A 17,222-nucleotide genomic window follows, 5' to 3' on the forward strand; every position below is an offset into this window, starting at 1 on the left:
TACCACAGTGGCTGAGTTATAACAGACATCCATTAGACCTTGGTATAGTACCACAGTGGCTGAGTTATAACACACATCCATTAGACCTTGGTATAGTACCACAGTGGCTGAGTTATAACACACCTCCATTAGACCTTGGTATAGTACCACAGTGGCTGAGTTAAAACACACATCCATTAGACCTTGGTATAGTACCACAGTGGCTGAGTTAAAACACACATCCATTATACCTTGGTATAGGACCACAGTGGCTGAGTTATAACACACATCCATTAGACCTTGGTATAGTACCACCGTGGCTGAGTTATAACACACATCCATTAGACCTTGGTATAGTACCACAGTGGCTGAGTTATAACACACATCCATTAGACCTTGGTATAGTACCACAGTGGCTGAGTTATAACACACATCCATTAGACCTTGGTATAGTACCACAGTGGCTGAGTTATAACAGACATCCATTAGACCTTGGTATAGTACCACAGTGGCTGAGTTATAACACACATCCATTAGACCTTGGTATAGTACCACCGTGGCTGAGTTATAACACACATCCATTAGACCTTGGTATAGTACCACAGTGGCTGAGTTATAACAGACATCCACCAGATGCTCCCATCAAGCCGAGACTGCTGTCCTAATGTCTCAGATTCTACCGAGCAGTTTGATGCTGATTAGAGTTTCATCGCCGTTAGGGGATTTTATCAGAGGCATTCTCTCTTTGTAATGGAGCACCAGTCCTACCTGACCCATTATCCACAATGTTAAGATAACACCAGTCCTACCTGACCCATTATCCACAATGTTAAGATAACACCAGTCCTACCTGACCCATTATCCACAATGTTAAGATAACACCAGTCCTACCTGACACATTATCCACAATGTTAAGATAACACCAGTCCTACCTGACACATTATCCACAATGTTAAGATAACACCAGTCCTACCTGACACATTATCCACAATGTTAAGATAACACCAGTCCTACCTGACCCATTATCCACAATGTTAAGATAACACCAGTCCTACCTGACCCATTATCCACAATGTTAAGATAACACCAGTCCTACCTGACCCATTATCCACAATGTTAAGATAACACCAGTCCTACCTGACACATTATCCACAATGTTAAGATAACACCAGTCCTACCTGACCCATTATCCACAATGTTAAGATAACACCAGTCCTACCTGACCCATTATCCACAATGTTAAGATAACACCAGTCCTACCTGACCCATTATCCACAATGTTAAGATAACACCAGTCCTACCTGACCCATTATCCACAATGTTAAGATAACACCAGTCCTACCTGACCCATTATCCACAATGTTAAGATAACACCAGTCCTACCTGACCCATTATCCACAATGTTAAGATAACACCAGTCCTACCTGACCCATTATCCACAATGTTAAGATAACACCAGTCCTACCTGACCCATTATCCACAATGTTAAGATAACACCAGTCCTACCTGACCCATTATCCACAATGTTAAGATAACACCAGTCCTACCTGACACATTATCCACAATGTTAAGATAACACCAGTCCTACCTGACCCATTATCCACAATGTTAAGATAACACCAGTCCTACCTGACCCATTATCCACAATGTTAAGATAACACCAGTCCTACCTGACCCATTATCCACAATGTTAAGATAACACCAGTCCTACCTGACCCATTATCCACAATGTTAAGATAACACCAGTCCTACCTGACCCATTATCCACAATGTTAAGATAACACCAGTCCTACCTGACCCATTATCCACAATGTTAAGATAACACCAGTCCTACCTGACCCATTATCCACAATGTTAAGATAACACCAGTCCTACCTGACCCATTATCCACAATGTTAAGATAACACCAGTCCTACCTGACCCATTATCCACAATGTTAAGATAACACCAGTCCTACCTGACCCATTATCCACAATGTTAAGATAACACCAGTCCTACCTGACCCATTATCCACAATGTTAAGATAACACCAGTCCTACCTGACACATTATCCACAACGTTAAGATAACACCAGTCCTACCTGACCCATTATCCACAATGTTAATATGATACTGATAATGTTGAAATAAGGGTTTTCAGAGGGTGGGGTAAAGGATGAGATAAAAGGTGTTCTCAGGTCTCTTCTAAACATTGACTTGGTTCTTTCTCTCTTTCAGGATGGTACAGAGGATTCTCCACCAGGAAACCCACAATCAAGGTAAATGAACTGCTCCAATGAGCTCCTAGTGGAAACAGGCTATTTCCCTACCATTCTGTCTGTAGTTCTGGGCTTCCAGAGTGACAGTTTCTCTGGTCCAGTTGAGAACAAGGTTAATTGTTCTCACACCTTACTGTAACAAAAAAAAACTAAATGCTACATGGGTAGGACCTGAACATCTTAGGGCATGGGTAGGACCTGAACGTTGTAGGGCATGGGTAGGACCTGAACGTTGTAGGGCATGGGTAGGACCTGAATGTCGTAGTGCATGGGTAGGTCCTGAACGTTGTAGGACATGGGTAGGACCTGAATGTCGTAGTGCATGGGTAGGTCCTGAACGTTGTAGGACATGGGTAGGGTTAGGACCTGAACGTTGTATGGCATGGGTAGATCCTTAACGTCCTAGGGCATGGGTAGGGTTAGGACCTGAACGTTGTATGGCATGGGTAGGTCCTGAACGTTGTAGGGCATGGGTAGGACCTGAATGTCGTAGTGCATGGGTAGGTCCTGAACGTTGTAGGACATGGGTAGGGTTAGGACCTGAACGTTGTATGGCATGGGTAGATCCTTAACGTCCTAGGGCATGGGTAGGGTTAGGACCTGAACGTTGTATGGCATGGGTAGGACCTGAGTGTCGTAGGGCATGGGTAGGACCTGAGTGTCGTAGGGCATGGGTAGGGTTAGGACCTGAGTGCCGTAGGGCATGGGTAGGGTTAGGACCTGAGTGCCGTAGGGCATGGGTAGGACCTGAAGGTTGTAGTGCTTCAGGAAACAGTCCTTCAGGAAACAGCCCTTCAGGAAACAGTACTTCAGGAAACAGTGCTTCGACAGTGGACCAGTAAGTCAACTAGCAAGGCATTGTTGTCATTTTATAACAGGTGATTATGAGCAGTAATAAGGGAGTACTAACTAACTCTCATAGTAGTAGATGTGAGTTTCTCTTTCTAACATTCCCCTGGCTTTGTACACAGCTAATAGCTAACATTCCCCTGGCTTTGTAGACAGCTAATAGCTAACATTCCCCTGGCTTTGTAGACAGCTAATAGCTAACATTCCCCTGGCTTTGTAGACAGCTAATAGCTAACATTAGCCAAAGCCAGCTAGCTACTGATGCAACTCTAAGTAACAGTACAGATGAAGATGAACAATGATCAGGCCTACTGTACATCTTACTGTATAAATGATCAGGCCTACTGTACATCTTACTGTATAAATGATCAGGCCTACTGTACATCTTACTGTATAAATGATCAGGCCTACTGTACATCTTACTGTAGAAATGATCAGGCCTACTGTACATCTTACTGTAGAAATGATTGTTGAAAACTAGTCTAGGTTGGAACTGTTGCTATTAAAATACAATAATAATTGTTTTTCTGAACTGGAATAAACTGATTGAAGTGAGATGCTTTTTGAGGTAAACCCACTCACACTGTTCTGGGTTGTTCATCTACACCAGTCTCCTGCCTGACTGAGAAAGCAGGAGATGTATTTGATACACTGCCGATTTTGCAGGTTTTTCCTACTTACAAAGCATGTAGAGGTCTGTAATTTTTATCATAGGTACACTTCAACTGTGAGAGACGGAATCTAAAACAAAAATCCAGAAAATCACATTGTATGATTTTTAAGTAATTAATTTGCATTTAATTACTTAAAAATCATACAATATGATTTTCTGGATTTTTGTTTTAGATTCTGTCTCTCACATACTTGTTCTCCCCACTGTATCTGTCAGTCAGGGTTCTCAACTCTGACATACTTTAAAAAACAAGTACAGAAACAGTCTCAAGTCTGAGCATCACCTCAGTGTTACACTGTTAAAAACAGAGCCCAGAATAGACATGTTCTCATTAGGACTGTTGCTGTGTTTTCTGGTCTACATCTGTGTGATGTGACCATAACCACAGCGTTCAGGGGAGGGGAGCACCTGAGCATCATGGGTATGGGGAGGGGAGGACCTGAGCATCTTGGGTATGGGTAGGGGAGGACCTGAGCATCGTGGGTATGGGTAGGGGAGGACCTGAACGTCGTGGGTATGGGGAGGGGAGGACCTGAGCATTGTGGGTATGGGGAGGGGAGGACCTGAGCATTGTGGGTATGGGGAGGGGAGGACCTGAGCATTGTGGGTATGGGGAGGGGAGGACCTGAATGTCGTGGGTATGGGTAGGGGAGGACCTGAGCATCGTGGGTATGGGAGGGGGGCAGAGGAGGAGAGGGGAGTGGAGGAGAGGGGAGGAGAGGGGCAGATGAGTGGAGGGGAGGAGGGGGGCAGAGTAGAAGAGGAGAGGGGGCAGAGTAGAAGAGGAGAGGAGAGGAGAGGAGAGGAGAGGAGAGGAGAGGAGAGGAGAGGAGAGGAGAGGAGAGTAGAAGAGGAGAGGAGAGGAGAGGAGAGGAGAGGAGAGGAGAGGAGAGGAGAGGAGAGGAGAGGAGAGGAGAGGAGAGGAGCAGAGTAGGATAGGGGAGGGGAGGAGAGGAGGGGGGCAGAGTAGGAGAGGGGAGGAGAGGAGAGGAGGGGGGCAGAGTAGGATAGGGGAGGGGAGGAGAGGAGGGGGCAGAGTAGGAGAGGGGAGGAGTAGAGGAGGGGAGGGGAGGAGAGGCAGTAACTCTATCTGCCATGTCCCTATTAGTGTAACTCACCCTGGGCTTTTTACTGAGCTGAGAGTTTACACTCCAATCACCAGGACCTTGAATTATCATCAGCCTATCTGTCAAATCAAATCAAATGTTATTTGTCACATACACATGGTTAGCAGATGTTAATGCAAGAGTAGCGAAATGCTTGTGCTTCTAGTTCCGACCGTGCAGTAACAAGTAATCTAACAAATTCACAACAACTACCTTATACACACAAATACACACAAATGTAAAGGAATGAATGAGAATATGTACATAAAAATATATGGATGAGTGATGGCCGAACGGCATAGGCAAGATGCAGTAGATGGTATAGAATACAGTATATATATATATATGAGATGAGTAATGCAGGGTATGTAAACATTATATAAAGTGGCATTGTTTAAGTGACTAGTGATACATTTATTACATCCAATTATTAATTATTAAAGTGGCTAGAGATGAGTCAGTATGTTGGCAGAAGCCACTCAATGTTAGTGATTGCTGTTTAACAGTCTGATGGCCTTGAGATAGAAGCTGTTTTTCAGTCTCTCGGTCCCTGCTTTGATGCACCTCTACTGACCTCGCCTTCTGGATGATAGCGGGGTGAACAGGCAGTGGCTCGGGTGGTTGTTGTCCTTGATGATCTTTTTGGCCTTCCTGTGACATCGGGTGCTGTAGGTGTCCTGGAGGGCAGGTAGTTTGCCCCCGGTGATGCGTTGTGCAGACCTCACTACCCTCTAGAGAGCCTTACGGTTGTGGGCGGAGCAGTTGCCGTACCAGGCGGTGATACAGCCCGACAGGATGCTCTCAACCCCGCTATCATCCATTTAAATGTTTTACTCACGTCGTCTGCAGTGAAGGAGAGCCAGCAGGTTTTGGTAGCGGGCCGTGTCAGTGGCACTGTATTGGCATTTAAAACGAGCAAAGAAGTCGTTTAGTCTGTCTGGGAGCAAGACATCCTGGTCCGCGACGGGGCTGGTTTTCTTTTTGTAATCCGTGATTGACTGTAGACCCTGCCACATACCTCTTGTGTCTGAGCCGTTGAATTCCAACTCTACTTTGTCTCTATACTGACGCTTAGCTTGTTAAATTGCCTTGTGGAGGAAACAGCTACACTGTTTGATTGCCTTGCGGAGGGAACAGCTACACTGTTTGATTGCCTTGCGGAGGAAACAGCTACACTGTTTGATTGCCTTGCGGAGGAAACAGCTACACTGTTTGATTGCCTTGCGGAGGAAACAGCTACACTGTTTGATTGCCTTGCGGAGGGAACAGCTACACTGTTTGATTGCCTTGCGGAGGAAACAGCTACACTGTTTGATTGCCTTGCGGAGGGAACAGCTACACTGTTTGATTGCCTTGCGGAGGAAACAGCTACACTGTTTGATTGCCTTGCGGAGGAAACAGCTACACTGTTTGATTGCCTTGCGGAGGAAACAGCTACACTGTTTGATTGCCTTGCGGAGGAAACAGCTACACTGTTTGATTGCCTTGCGGAGGAAACAGCTACACTGTTTGATTGCCTTGCGGAGGAAACAGCTACACTGTTTGATTGCCTTGCGGAGGAAACAGCTACACTGTTTGATTGCCTTGCGGAGGAAACAGCTACACTGTTTGTATTCGGTCATGTTTCCGTTCTCCTTGCCCTGATTTAAAGCAGTGATTAACACGTTTAAATGTTTTACTCACATTGGCTGCGGTGTCAGTACTCCTATTAATATTATCACCAGTCTGTCTGTCAGTACTATTAATATTATCACCAGTCTGTCTGTCAGTACTATTAATTGTATCACCAGCCTTTCTGGTGTAAATGAGGACACGTAAGAAAATCTTGATTGACCTCGTAGAAAAATGGTGTGTGTGTGTGTGTCTTTGTCTGTCTGTGTGTATAAACAGATTAATCTGTGTTGTGAACCATCTGTCTGACTCAAACAGCTCTGAGGCATCTCTGTCTTTCCGACATAGCAGATAGTTAACACTGTAGATAGTTAACACTGTAGATAGTTAACACTGTAGAGAGTTAACACTGTAGAGAGTTAACACTGTAGATAGTTAACACTGCATAGAGTTAACACTGTAGATAGTTAACACTGCAGATAGTTAACACTGTAGATAGTTAACACTGTAGATAGTTAACCCTGTAGATAGTTAACACTGTAGATAGTTAACACTGTAGATAGTTAACACTGTAGATAGTTAACACTGCATAGAGTTAACACTGTAGATAGTTAACACTGTAGATAGTTAACACTGTAGATAGTTAATACTGTAGATAGTTAACACTGTAGATAGTTAACACTGTAGATAGTTAACACTATAGATAGTTAACACTGTAGATAGTTAACACTGCATAGAGTTAACACTGTAGATAGTTAACACTATAGATAGTTAACACTGTAGATCGTTAACACTGTAGAGAGTTAACACTGTAGATAGTTAACACTGCAGATAGTTAACACTGCAGATAGTTAACACTGTAGATAGTTAACACTGTAGATAGTTAACACTGTAGATAGTTAACACTGTAGATAGTTAACACTGTAGATAGTTAACACTGTAGATAGTTAACACTATAGATAGTTAACACTGTAGATAGTTAAACACTGTAGATAGTTAAACACTGTAGATAGTTAACACTGAGCCAGAAGCTATAGGAAGCTGTATGCCCTCATCATGCCACAAAAGGGATTAAAACGTACCAAACTACATGTATGAGTAACTATCTAGAACCAAACATGATTGTTCAGCTGTCCCCATAAGATAACCCTTTGAAGAACCCTTTGGGTTCCAGATAGAACCCTTTTGGTTCCAGGTAGAACCCTTTGAAGAACCCTTTGGGTTCCAGGTAGAATCAAATCAAATCAAGTTTATTTTATATAGCCCTTCGTACATCAGCTAATATCTCGAAGTGCTGTACATAAACCCAGCCTAAAACCCCAAACAGCAAGCAATGCAGGTGTAGAAGCACGGTGGCTAGGAAAAACTCCCTAGAAAGGCCAAAACCTAGGAAGAAACCTAGAGAGGAACCAGGCTATGAGGGGTGGCCAGTCCTCTTCTGGCTGTGCCGGGTGGAGATTATAACAGAACATGGCCAAGATGTTCACAATGTTCATAAGTGACAGGCATGGTCAAATAATAATCAGGAATAAATGTCAGTTGGCTTTTCATAGCCGATCATTAAGAGTTGAAAACAGCAGGTCTGGGACAGGTAGGGGTTCCATAACCGCAGGCAGAACAGTTGAAACTGGAATAGCAGCAAGGCCAGGTGGACTGGGGACAGCAAGGAGTCATCATGCCCGGTAGTCCTGACGTATGGTCCTAGGGCTCAGGTCCTCCGAGAGAGAGAAAGAAAGAGAGAAGGAGAGAATTAGAGAGAGCCAAGATTTTCAAAATGTTCATAAATGACAAGCATGGTCAAATAATAATCAGGAATAAATGTCAGTTGGCTTTTCATAGCCGATTATTAAGAGTTGAAAGAGTAGAACCCTTTTGGGTCCAGGTAGAACCCTTTGAAGAACCCTTTGGGTTCCATGTAGAACCCTTTTGGTTCCAGGTAGAACCCTTTGAAGAACCCTTTTGGGTTCCAGGTAGAACCCTTTTGGTTCCAGGTAGAAACCTTTTGGGACCCTTTTTTCTAAGGGTGTAGCTTATAACAGAACAGAACAGAGCAGAGCAGAACAGAACAGAACAGAGCAGAGCAGAACAGAGCAGAGCAGAACAGAGCAGAGCATAACATAACATAACAGCGCACCAATCCACTAGTGTTGTAGCCCTGTGTGGCTCAGTTGGTAGAGCATCCTGGTTGCAACGGGTTGTGAGTTCTATTTCTGTTCGATGTCCCACTACCGTACGTCGCTTGGGATAAAAGTGTCTACTAAAATGGCATATACCGGTATACCATATATCAGGAAATCAGCAGCCTGCATTTCTGCTCATGAAGCTAAGCGTTAGCTAGGCGCTAAGTGCTGACAGTGGAGGTATTTCTGCACATGAAGCTAACACCGCTAGGTGCTAGGCGCTAGGCAGTAGCTAGCTAAATGGCTTCCTAAGCGTGAGTAATTCACAGCTGCTCTGTCTCTGGGCTCCAGTGACATGGCAGCCGCAACTCTGTGAGGGCTTGGCCCTGTTCTGACTGAACACACACACACACACACACACACACACACACACACACACACACACACACACACACACACACACACACACACACACACACACACACACACACACACACACACACACACACACCATGCCAGCTCAGTCGCCTTCCAGAGCAGATTAGCCGGGCCGAATCACAACACACAAACAAACAGGGCTTGGTCCTAGTACAAGGTGAAACCATGGTCACTTCCAGCATGGCTCTTCCATGTGCTTCCACATGGTGATTTACAGTTTTTTCCCCAATTGCTAACACATTAAAATGACACGCACAGCACAATTATTTAAACTGACACACAGAGAGCAAAACGTCTTCTCAAGTCTCCAAAAGTCTAAACACATTTTCTGCTTTACACACATTTTGCAATTCAAAATGGCACTTTTTAAATGCACTGCACACGGTTCTCTGCATAAGACACAACAATCTGACATAAAGTCACATGTTTGCCATTTTACAACACTGCCATTCAAAATGACACTCCATGAGCTAATTGGCCAATAGATCTGCCACCTGGCCAAACACCTCAATGGTTAATTGTTACCACTTCAATCAGGAAGTAAGCACTATGAAAAGACCACAGGTGAGCACCTTTTGTTTTACAACAACAATGGAAGCCATTGCAGAGAGAGGAAGAGGACGAGGGAGGTTGAGAATGAGAGGGGGAGGAAGAGTGAGAGGTAGGGGGAGGGTGAGAATGAGAGGGGGAGGAAGAGTGAGAGGTAGGGGGAGGGTGAGAATGAGAGGGGGAGGAAGAGTGAGAGGTGGGGGAGGGTGAGAATGAGAGGGGGAGGAAGAGTGAGAGGTAGGGGGAGGGTGAGAATGAGAGGGGGAAGAAGAGTGAGAGGTAGGGGGAGGGGGAGAATGAGAGGGGGAGGAAGAGTGAGAGGTAGGGGGAGGGTGAGAATGAGAGGGGGAGGAAGAGTGAGAGGAAGAGGGAGGGTGAGAATGAGAGGGGGAGGAAGAGTGAGAGGTAGGGGGAGGGGGAGAATGAGAGGGGGAGGAAGAGTGAGAGGTAGGGGGAGGGTGAGAATGAGAGGGGGAGGAAGAGTGAGAGGTAGGGGAGGGTGAGAATGAGAGGGGGAGGAAGAGTGAGAGGTAGGGGGAGGGTGAGAATGAGAGGGGGAGGAAGAGTGAGAGGTAGGGGGAGGGTGAGAATGAGAGGGGGAGGAAGAGTGAGAGGTAGGGGGAGGGTGAGAATGAGAGGGGGAGGAAGAGTGAGAGGTAGGGGGAGGGTGAGAATGAGAGGGGGAGGAAGAGTGAGAGGTAGGGGGAGGGTGAGAATGAGAGGGGGAGGAAGAGTGAGAGGTAGGGGGAGGGTGAGAATGAGAGGGGGAGGAAGAGTGAGAGGTAGGGGGAGGGTGAGAATGAGAGGGGGAGGAAGAGTGAGAGGTAGGGGGAGGGTGAGAATGAGAGGGGGAGGAAGAGTGAGAGGTAGGGGGAGGGTGAGAATGAGAGGGGGAGGAAGAGTGAGAGGAAGGGGTAGAGCTGGTAGAGGAGTTCATGGCCAAAGAAGACAACATCTTTCTAATGGAATCAGAGCAACCTTAGTTGATCATGTCATCAACCATGGGCTGACAATGTGAGAGGCTGGACAGAGAGTGCGGCCCAACCTTAGTTGATCATGTCATCCACCATGGGCTGACAATGGGAGAGGCTGGACAGAGAGTGCGGCCCAACCTTAGTTGATCATGTCATCAACCATGGGCTGACAATGTGAGAGGCTGGACAGAGAGTGCAGCCCAACATTAGTTGATCATGTCATCCACCATGGGCTGACAATGTGAGAGGCTGGACAGAGAGTGCGGCCCAACCTTAGTTGATCATGTCATCCACCATGGGCTGACAATGGGAGAGGCTGGACAGAGAGTGCAGCCCAACATTAGTTGATCATGTCATCAACCATGGGCTGACAATGTGAGAGGCTGGACAGAGAGTGCAGCCCAACATTAGTTGATCATGTCATCAACCATGGGCTGACAATGTGAGAGGCTGGACAGAGAGTGCAGCCCAACATTAGTTGATCATGTCATCAACCATGGGCTGACAATGCGAGAGGCTGGACAGAGAGTGCAGCCCAACTTGAGCCGTTTTACTGTCGCCTGTGTCATCCGGACATTTAGACTGGAGTACAGGTATGTAACCAAAATTTCTTTTACACTATGTAGTACACCCCATGTCATAGTGTATCAGTTGGGTGACACCTGTTTACTTCATGAATGGCTGATGTCATACACTAACTGCATACATTTCCTGTAGAATTTACTCTACTGTGGGGGAAATATCTTTAGGCTGCATTGTCCAAGCCCTATATTTTAGTTTTTTTGTTTTTCTAAAGGACTGAGAGACGTAACCATGGTGGAGGAAGAGGCCAAATGTTCACCGGGGTACAGGAAGCTGCCATTGTAAACTTGGTTTTGGAAAATAATGAATCAGATTACGAGAAATTCAAAGCCACATCATCCAAGACAACACCATATTCAACAACATTCAACGAGTCAGTCTGTCCACATTGGCTCGCATTCTCAAGCGAAACCAAATCAGAATGAAACAACTTTATAAGGTGCCGTTTGAGAGAAACTCTCAAAGAAACAAAGAGGTCAGACGAGCATATGTGGATGTAAGTACAATATTGACTGCAGTACACTACACACAGCATTGTTTCCCAGTGTACTGGATAACACCATATTGACTGCTTTTGTTCTTTGTTTTCAGGGAGTACTGGAAATGGATGCTCATGCAATTCCACATGAGTTCGTCTTTATAAATGCGACTGGGTTCAACCTAGCAAAGACCAGAAGAAGGGGGAGAACCGTCATTGGCCACATAGCCATTATAGATGTTCCTGGCCAACGTGGTGGGAACATCACAATGTGCCCTGCCATCTCCAATACGCATGGTGTCCTCCACCGTCATGCCAACCTTGGACCATACAACACAGCCCATATTCTCACATTTCTGGACAGACTCCACAACATTCTCATACCACCAGAGCGTATGAATGATGCAGACCATCAAAGACCCCGGTACGTTGTAGTATGGGACAACGTGAGCTTTCATCGTGCAGCCCCAGTCCAAAACTGGTTTGCTGACCACCCACCATTTCTCGTGCAATACCTCCCACCATACTCACCATTTCTGAACCCCATAGAAGAGTTATTTTCGGCATGGCGGTGGAAGGTATACGACCGGCAGCCCTTTGTGCGCATGCCTCTTGTGCAGGCTATGGAAGAGGCATGTGATGAGAATGATGTGGGTGCGATTCAGGGATGGATAAGGCACTCAAGGCGCTTCTTCCCTCGATGTCTGGCAAGGGAAGATATTGCCTGTGATGTGGACGAGGCGTTGTGGCCAGACCCAGCTGTGGCCTGTAATGTGGACGAGGCGTTGTGGTCAGACCCAGCTGTGAGACGAGGCGTTGTGGTCAGACCCAGCTGTGAGACGAGGGGTTGTGACCAGACCCAGCTGTGAGACGAGGCGTTGTGGCCAGACCCAGCTGTGAGACGAGGCGTTGTGGCCAGACCCATCTGTGAGACGAGGCGTTGTGGCCAGACCCAGCTGTGAGGCGAGGCGTTGTGGCCAGACCCAGCTGTGAGACGAGGCGTTGTGGCCAGACCCAGCTGTGAGGCGAGGCGTTGTGGCCAGACCCAGCTGTGAGACGAGGCGTTGTGGCCAGACCCAGCTGTGAGACGAGGCGTTGTGGCCAGACCCAGCTGTGAGGCGAGGCGTTGTGGCCAGACCCAGCTGTGAGACGAGGCGTTGTGGCCAGACCCAGCTGTGAGGCGAGGCGTTGTGGCCAGACCCAGCTGTGAGACGAGGCGTTGTGGCCAGACCCAGCTGTGAGACGAGGCGTTGTGGCCAGACCCAGCTGTGAGGCGAGGCGTTGTGGCCAGACCCAGCTGTGAGGCGAGGCGTTGTGGCCAGACCCAGCTGTGAGGCGAGGCGTTGTGGCCAGACCCAGCTGTGAGGCGAGGCGTTGTGGCCAGACCCAGCTGTGAGGCGAGGCGTTGTGGCCAGACCCAGCTGTGAGGCGAGGCGTTGTGGCCAGACCCAGCTGTGAGGCGAGGCGTTGTGGCCAGACCCAGCTGTGAGACGAGGCGTTGTGGCCAGACCCAGCTGTGAGGCGAGGCGTTGTGGCCAGACCCAGCTGTGCGACAAGATGCTGCCTAATTATTTTTCTTGACTCTTTTTTTCTATATATTTCTTCTGCAATTTTCTTTTTCAGTTTAGTGTTTTTTTGTGAGCATATTTTTGTTCAGTCCGATGTAAATATATCTGCTGTGCATATGTTGCACTGACTTGTTTGGTGAAAACTGTAAAATAAAATATTTCAACAGCATGTGTGTGTATCTGCAAATATTTCTGTGCATCTGAAGAATTTTCTACAATTTGAACTATTTTAGTATTATGGCAAAGCATACTAAAGATGAGAGTGCTTTTCATTATGCCCAACAGTGTGTAGTTGGTTAGACGAAAATCTGGTAATATGAATGAAGTGTGTGCCATTTCGTGCAAACGTTTGATTTTGATAATGCTATGTGTAGTTATGGTTGCAGTGCTTCATTTTGCAGGATATATGAGGTATTTTGCAGTTTGGGTGTGTGGTTTTGTGAATTGTGTTAAGTATTTTGATAAAACCAGCCTAGTTTGCAAAATTGTGTTTTAGCAATTGGGAAAAACTGTAAAGGGACACTTCTGGATTTTGGCATTGAGACCCTTTATCTCCTTCCCCATAGTCAGATGAACTTGTGTAAAACATTTTTATATATATCTGTGTCCAGTATGAAGGAAGTTAGAGGTAGTTTCGCAAGCCAATGCTAACTAGCTTTAGCACATATGACTGGAAGTCTATGGGTATCTGCTAGCATGCCCGTTGCTTCATTGCCAAAATCCCAAAGTATCCCTTTAATGGTTCCCCACATGGGCACAGGGGTGTGTGTGTGTGTGTGTGTGTGTGTGTGTGTGTGTGTGTGCGCGCCACAGAACAGAACCTGTCATGGCCGTTTTCACCTTTACAGAATGACATGTTTCTGTTTTCCAGACTCGGTGATACTTCCTGATGTGTGATTGGTTGGTTTACAGACTTAATAAAGGCTGGTAATACCTACAGACATAAACAAGCTTTTTTTCTTCACACACTGACAGTCAGTTAATCAGTCAGCCAGTCAGCCAGCCAGTCAGTTAATCAGCCAGTCAGTAGCCAGTCAGTAAATTAATCAGTCAGCCAGCCAGTCAGTTAATCAGTCAGCCAGTCAGTTAATCAGTCAGCCAGTCAGTTAATCAGTCAGCCAGTCAGTTAATCAGTCAGCCAGTCAGTCAGCCAGCCAGCCAGTCAGTTAATCAGTCAGCCAGTCAGTCAGTCAGCCAGCCAGTCAGTTAATCAGTCAGCCAGTCAGTAGCCAGTCAGTTAATTAATCAGTCATCCAGTCAGTCAGTCAGCCAGCCAGTCAGTTAATCAGTCAGCCAGTCAGTTAATCAGTCAGCCAGTTAATTAATCAGTCAGCCAGCCAGTAGCCAGTCAGTTAATTAATCAGTCAGCCAGTCAGTCAGCCAGCCAGTCAGTTAATCAGTCAGCCAACCAGTCAGTTAATCAGTCAGCCAGCCAGTAGGAGAGGAGAGGAGAGGGAGAGAGAAAGGTAGAGGCAGAGACGGAGAGTTATTCTGCACATGTCTCATCTTTAGACTGCATACAAATCATCTGTAGGTTTCTGCTCTGCTTCATGAAGGAGCATCGTTTCACTCCTTTCTTTCTTCTCTTTGTTACAAGCTTTGGGCTCTCTCTCTCTCTCTCTCTCTCTCTTCCTGTCTTTTTTTTCTCTCTCTCTCTCTCTCTCTGTCTCTGTCTCTGTCTCTCTCTGTCTCTCTCTCTCTCTCTCTCTCTATCGCTCTCTCTGTCTCTCTCTCTCTCTGTCTCTCTCAACAAAAATATGGTTGTTCATGAAAATATCTTTTGTATTTCGCATCTCAGCCTTTTTTCTATGGCAATGGGTTATACAATATAAATCCCAGTCTGTTTTGTTCCATAATGTCACAGTATCCTCACCTGGATTTATATAGACAACACAAAGAGCTTCCCAGGTATAATAATAACACTTTACAATCACCCCTCCAAGCACTATTCAACAGGTGACCGACTATTCAAACACGTCTGCTTTCTCTTATTTAAAAGCTACTGTTATATCTCAGGGAAAAGCCTCCCCTCTCGCTCTCTCTCCTCTTTCTCTCTCTCTCACTCCCCCCCTCTCTCTTCCTGTCTTTTCTCTCGCTCTCTCTCCTCTTTCTCTCTCTCTCTCTCTCTTTCTCTCTCTTTCTCCTTCAAGAATATATTCCTCATAATAAACGCTAATACAGGGATCTTCAAACCTTTTCTTGCCCAAGGACCCCCTCCCAGGCTGGCTGGTGACCCAGGGACCCCCTCCCAGACAAACTGGTGACCCAGGGACCCCCTCCCAGGCAAACTGGTGACCCAGGGACCCCTCCCAGGGAAACTGGTGACCCAGGGACCCCCTCCCAGGCAAACTGGTGACCCAGGGACCCCCTCCCAGGCAAACTGGTGACCCAGGGTCCCCTTCCCAGGCAAACTGGTGACCCAGGGACCCCCTCCTAGGTAGACTGGTGACCCAGGGACCCCCTCCCAGGCAGACTGGTGACCCAGGGACCCCCTCCCAGGCAGACTGGTGACCCAGGGACCCCCTCCCAGACAAACTGGTGACCCAGGGACCCCCTCCCAGACAATCTGGTGACCCAGGGACCCCCTCCCAGACAAACTGGTGACCCAGGGACCCCCTCCCAGACAAACTGGCGACCCAGGGACCCCCTCCCAGACAAACTGGTAACCCAGGGACCCCCTCCCAGGCAAGCTGGTGACCCAGGGACCCCCTCCCAGGCAGGCTGGTGACCCAGGGACCCCCTCCCAGACAATCTGGTGACCCAGGGACCCCCTCCCAGACAAACTGGCGACCCAGGGACCCCCTCCCAGACAAACTGGCGACCCAGGGACCCACTCCCAGACAAACTGGTGACCCAGTTTTGAGATATTTGGACCTCCACACATTATAATTGGAAGAGGAAGTTTGAACTCTAACAGCCTATTGGCTAGAAAGGTAAATCCAATCACATTTCCGCTAAGTCAGCAGCCAGCGACACTTGATGGGACTGCTATTAGCGGGTGCTTTTTCAAAGCCCATGTCAGATACTCCAGTGAGTGGAATTAGCTCAATATTAGGAGTTGAGAAATATTTAACATCCTTAGAAAGATGCACTCATCTTTTCTATTGTTATTCTAAATGTGTTTATTCTGTTGTTGCTAGCGTATTCTGTTGTTGCTAACGTATACTGTTGTTGCTAGCGTATTCTGTTGTTGCTAGCGTATACTGTTGTTGCTAACGTATTCTGCTGTTGCTAGAGTATTCTGTTGTTGCTAGCGTATTCTGTTGTTGCTAGCGTATTCTCTTGTTGCTAATGTATTCTGTTGTTGCTAACCTATTCTGCTGTTGCTAGAGTATTCTGTTGTTGCTAGCGTATTCTGTTGTTGCTAACATATTCTGTTGTTGCTAGCGTATTCTGTTGTTGCTAGCGTATTCTGTTGTTGCTAGCATATTCTGTTGTTGCTAGAGTATTCTGTTGTTGCTAGAGTATTCTGTTGTTGCTAGCATATTCTGTTGTTGCTAGAGTATTCTGTTGTTGCTAGAGTATTCTGTTGTTGCTAGCATATTCTGTTGTTGCTAGAGTATTCTGTTGTTGCTAGAGTATTCTGTTGTTGCTAGCATATTCTGTTGTTGCTAGCGTATTCTGTTGTTGCTAGCGTATTCTGTTGTTGCTAGCGTATTCTGTTGTTGCTAACGTATTCTGTTGTTGCTAGCGTATTCTGTTGTTGCTAGCGTATACTGTTGTTGCTAGAGTATTCTGTTGTTGCTAATGTATTCTGTTGTTGCTAACGTATTCTGTTGTTGCTAGCGTATTCTGTTGTTGCTAACGTATACTGTTGTTGCTAGCGTATAATGTTGTTGCTAGAGTATTCTGTTGTTGCTAATGTATTCTGTTGTTGCTAACGTATTCTGTTGTTGCTAGCGTATTCTGTTGTTGCTAGCATATTCTCTTGTTGCTAACGTATTCTGTTGTTGCTAGCGTATTCTGTTGTTGCTAGCGTATTCTGTTGTTGCTAGCATATTCTGTTGTTGCTAGAGTATTCTGTTGTTGCTAGAGTAT

General features: G+C 46.4%; 1 protein-coding gene across 1 annotated transcript in view; it reads left to right on the forward strand.

Annotated features, from left to right (window-relative positions):
• The window catches only part of LOC120036313 (dedicator of cytokinesis protein 3-like), a 296,634-nt gene that overhangs the window by 8,731 nt on the left and 270,681 nt on the right, over positions 1-17,222 (forward strand). The window contains exon 3 of the mRNA XM_038982785.1: positions 2,196-2,236. Coding sequence (XP_038838713.1) covers positions 2,196-2,236 — 41 coding nt within the window. The remainder of the gene's footprint in view (positions 1-2,195; positions 2,237-17,222) is intronic.

The sequence above is a fragment of the Salvelinus namaycush genome, unplaced genomic scaffold, assembly GCF_016432855.1.
Source record: "Salvelinus namaycush isolate Seneca unplaced genomic scaffold, SaNama_1.0 Scaffold13, whole genome shotgun sequence".
Taxonomy (NCBI): domain Eukaryota; kingdom Metazoa; phylum Chordata; class Actinopteri; order Salmoniformes; family Salmonidae; genus Salvelinus; species Salvelinus namaycush.